This window comes from Falco rusticolus, chromosome 3 (genome assembly GCF_015220075.1).
Source record: "Falco rusticolus isolate bFalRus1 chromosome 3, bFalRus1.pri, whole genome shotgun sequence".
In the NCBI taxonomy this organism is placed as follows: Eukaryota; Metazoa; Chordata; class Aves; order Falconiformes; family Falconidae; genus Falco; species Falco rusticolus.
Genome location: NC_051189.1, coordinates 46,618,288 through 46,631,652, shown reverse-complemented (window position 1 = coordinate 46,631,652; position 13,365 = coordinate 46,618,288). Strand labels below are relative to the sequence as shown.

At 44.3% G+C, this 13,365-nt stretch overlaps 1 protein-coding gene across 1 annotated transcript; it reads right to left on the bottom strand.

The window, feature by feature from the left end:
• Nucleotides 1–4,522: 4,522 nt before the first annotated feature.
• Nucleotides 4,523–6,271, bottom strand: MOS (MOS proto-oncogene, serine/threonine kinase). Its single transcript, XM_037380909.1, has one exon. It carries the CDS (start codon nucleotides 5,638–5,640, stop codon nucleotides 4,591–4,593), a length of 1,050 nt encoding a protein of 349 aa, XP_037236806.1. The 5' UTR covers nucleotides 5,641–6,271; the 3' UTR covers nucleotides 4,523–4,590.
• Nucleotides 6,272–13,365: the final 7,094 nt, after the last annotated feature.

Genomic DNA, 13,365 nt, shown 5'->3' with positions numbered 1-13,365 from the left:
ACCTCTGGAGATTGTCTCATTCAACCTCCTGTTCACAGCAGACTCAGCTACAGCAGCTTGCTCAGTACCGTGCCCAGCTGGGTTCTGAATATCTCCAAGGATGAAGACTCCACAGCCTCTCTGAGCAACCTGTGCCAGTGTTTGACCATCCTCACAGCAACATTTTTTTTCTCTTGCATTTAAATCAAGTTTCCTGTCCTTCAGTTTGTGTTCGTTGCATCTTGTCCTGTCACTGGGCACTGCTGAGAAGAGACTGGCTCCATCTTCACTACCTCCCATCAGTATTTATACAAACTGGTAAGATCCCCCTGAGCCTTCTCTTTCCAGTACCATTTCTCAGCCTCTCCTCACACACAGAGGTTCCAATCCCCCAATCAGCTTAATGGCCCTTCGATGCAGTTTTGGTCCAGTACATCCAACTTTTTTGTTCCAGCATAGTCCCGAGCTGGCCACGGTGCTCCAGATGTGTCTCACCAGGGCTGAGTGAACAGGGGGGAGTTATCTCTTCTGGCAGTGCTCTGGAAGAGCTGGAATCACCCTTTGTAGTGCACCCCTGGATGCTGTTGGGCGCCTTTGCCACAAGGGTGCATTGCTGGCTCATGCTCAACTATGTCTGCCAGGAGCTCCAGGTCCTTTCCTGCAAAGCTGCTTTCCTGCCAGTCAGCCCCCAGCCTGTACTGGTGCATGGGGTTATCCTCCACCTGGTGCTGGACTTTGCAATTCCCTGCGTTGATTGCCATCAGCAGATTTCTCCAGCTTGGTAAGGTCTCTCTGAACACCAGCACAACCATCTGAGGTATTGACCACTCCATCTGATTCTGTATCATCTGCAAACTTGCTCAAGGTGCACTCTGTCCCATCATCCAGGCTATTAACAGAGATGTTAACCTGTACTGGGCCCAGTATTGATCTCTGATGTATACCACTAATGGCTGGTTTCCCATTGGACTTCATGCCACTGATCACAACCCTTTGAGCCCAGCAGCTCAGCTGGGCCTGTACTTCATCAGTTTCTCTGTAAGGATGTAATGGGAAGCAGGGCCAAAAGCCTCACTAAGGTCAAGATAAGCAACAGCCACTACTCTCCCCTCATCCAGCAGCCAGTAATCTCATTGCAGAAGGCTACCAGGTTGGTCAAGCATGAATTCCGCTTCATAAGTCCATGCTGACTGCTCCCAATCACCTTCCCATCCTTCATATATTTTGCAGTGATTTCCAAAATTATTTGTCCACTACTTTCCCACGGCTTTAGGCGAGGTTGACTGGCTTGTAGTTTCCCCAATCCTCCTTTTTAGCCATCTTGTAGGTAGGAGGTATATTTTCTTTCTTCCAGTCCTCAGAATTCTCTACTGTCCACCCCGACCTTCCAAAGAGAATAAAGAGTGGTCTCACAATGACATCAGCAAGTTCTGTCAGCATTTCTGAGCACATCCCATCAGCTCCCATGAACTTGTGTATGTCTTGTTTGCTTGAAGTTCCTTAGCCCAATCCTTCTCTATCAACGGTAATTCCTCCTTGCTCTAGACTTCCCATTGGTCTCTCAACTCTTGCATGTTTATTTTTTATGTTTGAGTTCAATCAGGAACTCCTTGTTTATCCTTGGAGGCACCCTGCCACCTTTGATTTTCTGCTTATTGGGATGGACCATTCTTACGCTTGGAGAAGGCAATCCTTGAAAATCAAGAGGTTGGGCCTCTCTTCTCTCCAGGACAGTACCTGATGGAAGTCGTTAAGAAATAACTTTCCTAATTACATGACTGGCATCCGCACAAGATACATAGATTAGCAGATACTATATTAAAGGAATTAACAGACACATAGATATGATCTATTTAGAGGGAGCCATTATTGCTTTTGTTGGAAGGACTTGCTTGTGCTTCACAGTGGTGTTGAATTGTATTGGAATTCTTTAGGAGCACCAACAGCATGCAGATAAGGAGCTGGTTTATATGTTCCCTTTGGGTTTCCAAAGGTATTTGAAAAATACTTCACTGCAAACTTTTTAAAGCAGCCATGTTTAGGAGAGAAAATCCTGGGCTGGATAAGTCAAAAGATAGGAGCAGAGGGTAAAAGTAAAGTGTCAGTTTCTCTCAATTCGAGAAAGCGTCCACTGGTGTTTCAGTCTCCTGTGCTGCTAAGACATCCATAAATGAAGTGCAAGAGGGTGAGCCATAAGAGAAATAAATTTGCTAGCAGTGGAATTATTTAAGACACTGAGTGCAAGGGCTAGCTACAAACTGGCAGAAGGAAATTCAGGGTAGATTGACATAAAGTAAGGCAAACAGGTTAAATAATCCTCATCGAACAGAACCATGGATTCTGAGCTATCAGGCCTGAGATGTTTCTTGATTAGTTTTAACTCAAAGCTCATTAGCCATCAAAAAGCAGCAAATCAAATCTTAGAAGTTACTAAACAATAGAACATCATTATGCCAGCAGATTATGACATGGCTACATCTTGAGTGCCGCTGCAGAGTTCTCACTCTCAAAAAAGTATCCAGTAAAATTGACAGAGACCTCTGCAGAGTTGATTATGCTACAAGAGTAGATCTTGGCCATCCAGTATTCATTCTTCTGTCCAGTATAACAGAGAATTTGAAGGGTGCTTGATTTTTCAGAGACTCAAGTAGCACTTATTGGTGCTAAAGTATCATTAAGCACAAAATAGCAAGTTTCTAGCAGTCTAAGCAACAAGCTACCTCGACTGGCAAAATAAATACAACACATAAGCATCTAGGAACAACTAAAAAACTGTAATTCCATTTTTTTTATTATATTCTTTTGAAGACTGGAAAAACATTTTTGTCTAAGGGTTGATGTTAAGATGAGGCATGCCAATGGCTTTGTCTGACATTTTGTCTTACGTGCCCTCAGCTAATCATTTTAAAAGGTAACTGGTTTATTAGATTAACTTTTATAAGACATTTCTTGTTTATTAGAAGATGTTCTGCAACACAAAAAAACCTGAAGTTCAGGGTCTATAACATAATTATTTTGACAGAGAGAAAACAGAAAATATATTCCAGAATTTACCTTCAGGTTTTTCATTCCAGTGGGCATTTTACAGTTTCCACTTAAGGGGAACAGAAAAGCAAGAAATATTTAAGCTTAGGTATGCTTTAGAAACCATTAATTTCAATGACCAACCCAAGACCTGCAGGATCATCTCAAATTCAAATAGCTGCTCATTTCGAGGATTTCACGGGGCTAAGAGCAGATGTGTGTCAGAAATCAGGAAACTGGCTCAATTCCTTCGGGATTTTTTTTCCAGAATGGAAGCATGGGGGAGGAAGGGAAAAGAAGAAAAACAATTTGACTGAAACCTCACTCTTTCTCCTGTCTTAAAGAGAAGTGGGAGTCTTTAAGCAGAATGGCAATATCAGCTACAGCAGTCAGATCTTTGGAGCTCCAGATAAGGGTTGAAGTAGACAGATGTATATTTATCAGTTCTGATAAATCAGGGATCAGAGCTCTTTGTCTTCCCCATTGCCTACAGCACTTCCTTCCCCAGACACCTTACAACCAGATTAGGAAAGATCGTAGATAAGACATAAGCAGTGCAGAGGATAGTTCAACAGTGTCTATTTGGAGCACGTGCAGAGTATCATTATTACTGCTTTAAGCAATCTTCCTTTTCAGTACTTCCAGTATCTTGTCTAATATGGATCCATGCATTACAAAGGGCAAGTAATCCCTCCCCACCACCACCACCACCTTGATTTATGAGGTTTTTGCATCTCTCCATCTCCCTTCATGCTTCCGCAATTATTTTTTTTTTTCAACTCCCACTGTACTTCCAAAACCTGGAAACTTTCTGTTCCACACAAGATGCTCTTATAAGAGCTAAAGTTTACAGTATACCAACTAGCAAATTAGAATTAACGAACCTGGTAGCATGGAGGTCTTATAAAAGCACAGGTTGTTAAGGTATCTTCTTACTCTTAAGAGCCATAGACTGACAAAAAAGGTTTCTTATTTCAAGCAGTATGTGGGTAGTTCACATTTTCCATTTCAGAAACAGCATACTTACTGAAATTAAGTACACCTAAGAACAAGGAAAAATCCCGCTGACACTCCGTATTTGTTTTTCTGCATGCATTGATTTGTGATGCATACTCATTCCTTGGTAAATGAAGAGGAAAAGCTCAAATGCATAAACCTAGCTAGTGTAAAGAACTGCTCACATCTGACATCTTGGAAATACCAAAAGGTATTATGTACAAAGAACCTTCCAAAAGCAGCCCTTTTTCGTACTTCACTTATTTGAAAACAACTTTTTTTCTGCACATCACATTCCCCAGTTTCTCCCCGAGCAAGGCAGCTCACAACAGGTCAACCTTAAAAAGCTGTATTTGCCAGCACCTTGATCCTTGCCTCTATCCCCTCCCATGGTAAAAATCCAGTTTTGTTAAATCTCTTTATTTATAATCTTTTTATATCAAAACAGTTTTGTGCTTTTGGTTTGTGGGTTTTTTTTATATAAAAAACAGCAACAAAGCCTTTAGATCACACAGGGGCTAAATTCATTATGTTTGAAGGAAAGGGAAGAAGAGACAACAATAAAAGAAACTGTAAGAGTCCTGCATTTTCCTAGAGGCTTCCCTTGAGGGCCCTGAGGCTGGGAAGCAGCTCAGCCGCACTCGGGCGCTCCTCTACATTAGCCTTCCAGCAGCAGCTAATAATGCTCTGGAGTCTCTGGCCCACTGGTGACTCGTGGAAAACAGCAGCAGCCAGTGAAGGGCGTAAGTTATAGGCTACCACAGCATAGAGCACATACTGCCGCTCACCCTGGTAGGGCTGCTCTCGCATGACAATTTGCCAGAGGGTGATAGCAAACGAGTAGATGTCTGCTTTGGCAGTGACCCTCTCCCCTTTGAGGAGCTCCGGGGCACGGTGTGTGTATGTGCCCCCTTGCTGGCAAACATGGGAGCTCTGGGACAAGCCCTCCTCCAGTTTCTGAGAGCACCCAAAGTCTCCAATCTTGCACACTCCCTGCTCAGTGATGAAAATGTTTGCAGGCTTCAGGTCCAAGTGTACAATGCCCTGTGAGTGAAGAAAGGCTAAGCCCGTTATAATGTCGCAAGAATAGCACACAGTCTCTTCCATGCTCAGGGCCTTCCTCCCACATCCGCCTTCATCATCCTCACCCTGTCTCCACGCATCACCAGTGCCATAGATTACATGGTGCAGAGTGATATTACCCACATACTCCATAATGATGGTGCCCAGGCTGTTCTGGCTGGCTGGGGCACACGTGCTGGCAGCCACCACACGTACCACGTTATTATGCTGTAGCCAGGCTACGTTCAGCTCAGCCCAGAAGCTCTGTCGTGACGCCAGCCGGTTTTTGCTGCTCTTCTTCACCTGCTTCACAGCCACAGTTGCACCGTGGTAGGTGGCTTTGTAGACAGATCCAAAGCCCCCAGAGCCTAGGGGCTGCAGGAGGCAGAGCTGATCCCAGTCAATGGAGCACCAGGCCAGGCGTGGAGGCAAGCGGCGAGTCCTGACCGAAGGAGTTCCTCCCAAAAAATCTTTGCTGCCTTTGCCAGGGATAACTAAGGGGCTGCTGCAGGGTCGCAAATCCACAGATGAGGAAAATTCCCAGGGAAGAAAACAATTAAGAGGAATGGGTGATGGCATAATAAGATGGAGAAAACAACAAGCAGTTACTAAGACAGAAAACTAGAAAGATTCCCTGACAGAAAGGACTCTGCAGGGGCTGCCAAAGCCTTTTATCCCCTCTTCACCATTTTCCTCCCTTACCCCAAATGAACTGCATCTGTCACAACTAGCTGAACCCAATCAGGCTCACCTGGAAACATTCTCCTCCAACCCTGAAGCAAACCTTTAGAAAATCGAGGTAAATGGATTTAAAGCTAAAAAGATGTTAACTCATATGTATGTCACATCATTTGTAATCTCAAGAGAAAAGAAAGATGTTCTGCCCATTGAATGCTTCTAGCAAAATGCCCCAGGAATAAATAAAGCAATGATTGGTGAATGCATTTCACCATGGCTCCAGGCAGGAACGGTCATCATCAGATGCATTAAACAAAGTCATTATCAGAGGAAGCAGCTGAAATGGTGAGTGCTAGCGTTTCGTGATGCTATGGCAGGCATAACTAATATAAAAGCATGTTTGTAGAAACCCTGCCACTTAAACGCGATTGGGACAAGGGGACTGGTTTGCTTGCTCAGCTCTGCTCATGCAGGACAGCAACCTTATTATAGCAGCATAAAGACAAATGATTGCTCTGTATCATCTACTGGATATAGTAACTAGAATTATACATAAATATTTGGTCATCTTCCCATCACATCCCACACAGTTACTACAGGTGTGTATTTTATTTCTGCATTCTCCTTAGTAAACTTATTGCTAAATTTACAGAGCTGTTCTGGTAGAAGACAAACATAATTTTGCCTTGCTGATCCCAGTGATTTTCAGAGGGGCTTTTGCTCTTTTGGCCCTGCTTTCACCTTTTCATAGTGCTCATGTTAACTGCCTTAGTCTTCAGCACCTGCTGCCCAAGCATCAGAGCACCCTCATGGGACCTATACAGCTTTTGAATATGCCAGTAAGTATCTTTCTGTACGTGTTGACAAACATCTTTGAAAGCTTGGTACCCATTTCCCACTTTCTTGCCCATCATAACCTTCCTCTGGATGTCAGTTTTGCCAACACAGATCCTCCCATGGGACTTCAAAGGTCGGCGGTGCCCGTTTCTCCAGAGTTTACCTCTGGGCAGCACTGGCTCAGCGGGCAGTTCTTGCAGAGTTTTCCTGATGTTTCCTGTTCCTTTTGTTTTGCTCCTCTGGATGAGTAAGATGCAGCACAGATGCACTGAGGGAGGTTTCAGAGGTGCTCAGAATATGTGCAAGCCCAACTGGAGTGTTCTCCACTTCGAGACTGGTTTGATTGTTCACCTCAACAGACAAACCTGATGTCCCAAGGTTATCTTCAGACCCTAACTGAACTCTAGATCAGCTCAGCCAGAGGGTTTCAAAGGTACCACTCTGTGTAGCAAATCAGTGATAGAGATCTTCCTGGGTAGTGAGACTTAGGACTATCAGGAGAAATTTGTCATTGCAATTCAGAGGGAAGCAAACCTGGACCAGAGATGAATACGAATGGGGAATTTGGGTTATCACCTGCCAGTGTGAAACAGATAGGCTGGGGAAGAACTAGATAAATAGGTGCTAATATGCATTGTAGGAGTTGCTAACAAGTGAGAGTTGCAAAGAGTTAGGGATGCCAGAGGGCCTCTCAATGGCCCTGGGTGGGACAGTCCCTGCAGATAGGACTGCCTGACAACACCAGGCTCCTCTTCCCTTGCCCCACCCAGAAGAGACTCTAATAGTGCCAGAGGCCCCTGGACTCCTCTGGTGTTACCGCACCCTGAGAACCTCGTGCTGTAAAGCACAAGCCAGCTGGGTAATACCCTGCTGCTGCCCCTGCCTAAGGGCAGCTATCTGGCTTGAGGCACCGTTCAACATCAGTTATGCAGGGAAGCTCTGGGGGTGGGGGGAAGACCACAGGAGCTTTAGTTTTAAACAGGCAGTGAGGTAAGCTGTGGAGACAACAGGTATTTTATACTCCTTTTCTGAGCAACACTGTGATTTTATGCTTGTATGCAGAAGTCTTCACTTCTAATCTTTGCAGAGAATGTTTTCTAGGCAGGTGGGTTGTGATGGAAATCAAAAGCTGCAGTAAGCAGATGAAACTGTACTGGAGGGAGAAAGGAATTTTTATGCCTATTTTCTGAGTGCTATTAGGGCTCTAATTCTTGCATGAACTTATAGAATGGTTTGAGTTGGAAGGGACCTTAAAAATCACCTAGTTCCAACCCTGCTGCCATGGGCAGGGGAACTTCCCACCAGACCAGGTTGCTCAAAACCCCATCCAGCCTGGCCTTGAGCACTTCCAGGCATGGGGCATCCACAGCTGCTCTGGGAAACCTGGCCCAGTGCCTCACCACCCTCACAGTAAAGGATTTCTTCCTCATATCTAATGTAAATCTACCCTCTCCTAATTTAACCATTACCCCTGCCTTACTGCTACAGGCTCTACTAAAATGTCTGTCCCCATCTTTCTCATAAACCCCCTTAAGTATTGAAAGGCCTCCCCTGGAGCCTTCTCTTCTCCAGGCTGAACAACCCCAGCTCTCTCAGCCTGCCCTCACAGGGGAGGTGCCCCAGCCCTCTGATCATCTTCATGGCCCTCCTCTGGACTGGTTCCAACGGGTCCATGTTCTTCTTATCTTGGGGGCCCCAGGGTGGATGCAGTACTCCAGGTGGGGTCTCACAAGAGCAGAGGGGGCGAATCGCCTCCCTCGACCTGTTGGTCATGCTTCTTTTGATGCAGCCCAGGATACGTTTGGCTTTCTGGGCTGCAAGTGCACGTTGCACATTACAGCATTGCACGCTGCCTCTCGCCCAACAACACCCCTAAGCTTTCTCCTCAGGGTTGCTCTCATTCCATTCTCTGCCCAGCATGTAATTGTGCTTGGGACTGACCCAACCTACATGCAGTACTTTGCACTTGGCCTTGTTGAACTTCATGAGGTTCACACAGGTCCACCTCTCAAGCCTGTCAAGGTCCCTCTGGATGGCATCCCTTCCCTCCAATGTGTCAACCACACCATACAGCTTGGTGTGGTCAGCAAACTTGCTGAGCGTGCACTTGACCTCACTGTCCTGTCACTGACGAAGGTGTTGAACAGTGCCAGTCCCAGTACGGATGAGGAATGCCACTTGTTACCAGTCTCCGCTTGGACATTGAGCCATTGACCACAACTCTCTGAGTGCAACCATCCAGTCAATTCCTTATCCACCGAGTGGTCCACCCGTCAAATCTGTGTCTCTCCAGTCTAGAGACTAGGATGTTGTGTGGAACAGTGTAAAAAGCTTCTTCTGTGCCATATAGTATATAAAAGCAGCAGAGAGACGTCTCTGCTATGAATTCTCCAAAAATATCAGCCTTCTCATGGAAGAAATGCACTTGTTCCAACCTGTTTTCACCCGGTTAAGGTGGCAAAAAAAGTTCAAAGGGAAAGTTGGTTGAGGAAGAGAAGTAGATAGAAGGATGCATGGATGAAGGGCCTGAGAGTGGACCTGCTAAGCTGACAAATATAGGAGCATATCTGGAGATTGTGAATGCTACAGAACACAGCAGTAAAATCTATGTTCGTAAAGCAGAGGGTTAGGATTAGGGCTGTTCCCAAATTTCTTTGGTTGAAGTCTCATTCGGAAGGATACAGCAGAACTTCCATATAATTTTTTCCAGCTTCCATGTCCTCCCCACTCCTTCCAGTTGTCCCTCTTTTGGTAATTTTCATGTCACCTTTTTCTCTTTGAAACCTTTCTGGTTTTGCCTGTCATGGCAGGTGTATTGTATTGCTCTTGGGGAATACACTGAATTTTTGAGCAGGAAGAGGGGTGTATTTTAGGATCTAAAGAGCCTTAACATAACTTACTGTCCTGTCTCAAGCTGACTGCGAGCAGGGGGACAGCCAGTGCCTTTCAATGTGAACACAATTAGAGCACATTTAAAAGCAAGTAGGCTTTTATTCTTAATAAATGTTATTTTCCTTTAATCCATTGATGACTTGGCCCAGTGACTTCCCAGGAGACACCACTGGCTGAAGGAGGGGGCTACAGCATGGCCTGGGGAGACATTTTCAGAGGGAAGCAGGGCTGCTGGGGACAAGCTGCTCCTTCCCTCCCAGCCGCCCTTCCCCAGAGGAACCCCGAACATTGCACTGTGCACCCACAGCAGCCTCCTACCACACCGCTCCTGTTTCACTGCTATTTCCACAAGGAAAGAGGAAGCTGTATGAACCAGAAGTCATCAGCAGAGAATGCAACAGGAACTTTTACAAGTGACAAGAGGGAAACACATTCTGTGTCCTAAGGGCTGCAATGTGTCACAGCTATGTAATATGTCACAGCTACCATGACCTGTGGCAGCAATGGTTTTGTTCCAAGCTTGTGTGTCGTATTTCTGCAAGTAAAACATGCTTGTGCACCTGATGCTGCAACAGCTGCCCAACCTCATCTGTGCTTCCAGCTGAGAAGAAATACAGAACCAGTCTCACTCAGTTCACCTGTTTATATTTCACTTGTATATCAGGAATACAGAAACTCTTTATTTGCCAATAATTTTAGTTACCACTGCTGTTTGTTGCATTGCTGGACAGAAGTCAGCCCCAATACCAAGAGCCTCAGAGGACTGATATGGATGTAACTCACTACAACTGAGGATGCATATCAAACACCATTTTGATCAAGGTGCATCACTGTTGTGGTTCTTAACAGCCAAAGTTTTGTCTAAAATAAGAGAAGGACAGAACTGGGGACTGGAAGTGATTTCAGAGAGTTTAAGAGTGTATAGTTATATTCTTCTCCACGATCATTACTTCATTTCTTTGTACGTCTGGTTCGTGTACCATGTAACAAACCCTTGAAGACTTGGCTGTCCAGTGGCTTCTAAGAACTGCTTTACAATTTAGAGGTAGCATTGTGTTTCTAATAAATTACGTTATAATCTTGCTAAAGGAGTAAAATTTATCTAAGTACTTAAGTTACAGTCCTATGCTCAAAACTACACAGTTCCTTCACCTGTGCCATAATGATTTCTGAGAGGTTTTCTTCCCAGTTTCAAATAAAAGTTTTCTCCATTTACTGTCAGTCCCTGTGATCTCAGTTTAGGATTTGATGATGAACCTACATTCTTCCTTAAACATACAGTGTTTCACGGTCCAAATGTTGCTTCCAGTCACACCTCATCGACCTCAAATGATATTCAGAGTTGCCTGAAAGCAGTTCTGATATGATCAATTGCACAGGTGTAAGCCATACCATTACTGGAAGCCACCCCATACACAGGCTTGCTCTGAAGGTAGGCAGACTACGAAGATTAACCATTTTTTTTTTTTTTTTTTTTTTTACTACAAGCACAAGCCAGAAAGGAATCCAGTTCACGTTTCAGAGTTTGGCTGTTTTGATGAGACAAATGACACCTTGGAGTAGCAAATACAAGCAAGTTTTCATTAAAGCAGAGGTAAACCCAAATGCAAAAGAACAAATACATCTGCAAGAATTGTGGTGCTAATTTACTGCTGAGAGACGTAATAATAAACATTTAAAAAGGTTAAACCCTAGTTTATAAATAGTAAGATTACGTTTCAGACACACATTGCCAAACAGCTGCTTGATGCTTTTTTCCTTCCCAGTAAGGTTACTCCACGTGTTCAGGAGCAAAAAGCAAAGGCCCTCCTTATCTGAACACAGGCAGGTTTTAGCTGGAGGCACTGGCATGCAGGTGAGCTTTCACAGCTGATTTATGGGGGCCTCAGGGACCACCACCGACCAGGGTGGACCAGGGATAACAACCTGGGACCAGCTGCTGTAGACTAATATCACAATTGCAAAACAGCACCTTGAGACAAGCTAAGAGAACCTACACTTAGGAATAAAGATAGTAAAATGTGAAGTACAGGCGCTCACCCATAGCAATACATTCTGGCCATGCCAGGCCAGGTACCTATCCTGGGCGGGTTTACTGCTGTCACATGGCTGGCACCTTATGCAGTATTTTCAGTCAAATTGCCGGAGATTGGTTTTGCGGTCTCCCCCCTGGCACAAAGCTGACTTTGCTGGGTCACAGGGAGATGACAAAAGGTAATTTGAGACTTGCAGCTTAAGGACTAGAGAACAGCTTCAACGCTTCGTGAGAAAAATGATTCACCTACAGCAAAGGGCCTGGGGGGTAATGTCAGCGCTATCCCACTGCTTGGAGACAGCTGCTTTCCCAAGTCCACAGATTTAATGCTGATGCCTAGAACTGAAGTATAAAAGGGTCAGTCTCTCCCAGCAGCTCACAATCCTGTTAACACAGACCGTGCCCAGCTCTGTGACTCTCCGTTAAACACACTGCCATAGCAAATGCAGTGGCTCCCTGCAAACACCACATCTTCAGAGCTGCAGAGGGGAAGAGACAAGAGGATCAGCTACATCTGCTGGCTCTGAAATGATGGACTGGGCACTCTGGTGGGCCACAGCAAATTATCAGAGGTTGCCTTAAGTTACAGGGTTTTAAACCTGCCTGATTAAAATGGGTTGTGCAATTCAAGTATGTTGTTACAACGTCTGCATTAGTGAATAAGCAGAAGCGCCTTGTAAAAATATGGCTGAAGAAAAATATGTCTAAACTGAACAGAGCACATAAACTACGGGGCAATCCTGTAATGCTTTATTGCATTTAGGAGCCAGGCACTGACAAAATATGAGGAGACAATTTTCAGGTGAGGACAGACTTCATTGAGTTTGGGAGTTTTGTCTGTGTTTATTTGCCCTTAATGTTTGCTATTCCCGTTACAACTCTGATGTTGCTTGTTTATGGCATGCCCCTTAATTGTACAGAGCCTGTATTTTATTTTCATTGTTAAGCACTTGTGAGGGAACTTGAAAAGATTTACCCATGACCATGTGTGTAACAATTTTAACACAAAGGCAGCAAGCCAGAGTTGAGCTTAATTTCAGAAGCACAGCCTACAGAACTTTTCTGCTGAAATTGTATCCAATACTACACAAGGATAGCTGACAAACACCTTCCTCGCGAGAGTCTGTGCTCCCCTTAGATAAATTGCTGTCTCTCATAGATTAATCACGTATTTGGAAGAAACTCTTCCAACTTGCCTGGCAAACCACATGCTGTGTTAATTAGGAGATACCTTTACAAACTGCATGATTCATTTTGGACTTGTAAAACACAAACAGTTCAGACTTAAACTTTTTGAAGTAAACCAAAACAAAATAAAACTGATTTCTCAACTTTTTCAGGTTTGATTGCTACCCTCCCATGTATAAATACATGAACACATACATATACAAAATTTTAAGCAACGTACCAATTTTCTGTGAGTATTCTCTCTGTACTCTCAGGTACTCCACATTATTCCTACACACAGTGAGCAGAGATCTGACTGGTTTATATGAAAATGACACTAAACCATTCTTCTTCTTTGTTCAGTGCAGCAGCGAAAATCAGTGCCATGGGCAAACTACCAAGGATCAATTCAAATGATTTCTAGCCCAGCCACAGTGTGCATCACTATAGTCCTGTTTCCAGAGTACTCAGGTGATTGCTGATGTCTTCAGTCCCCTCTGAGGCAGACTAGCTTTGTAGCTAGTGATCTTACAACACAAATGTTCCCAAAGGAGACAGGGTTGTGGGATGATGATGACATTGAGGAACACAACTGTCAATTATATTTTTTTAAATACTATTCTGAAAATGTTCATTTCTGGAGGACACACAGACCATTACAACAAATGAATATAATTATATAAAAATACCGAGCA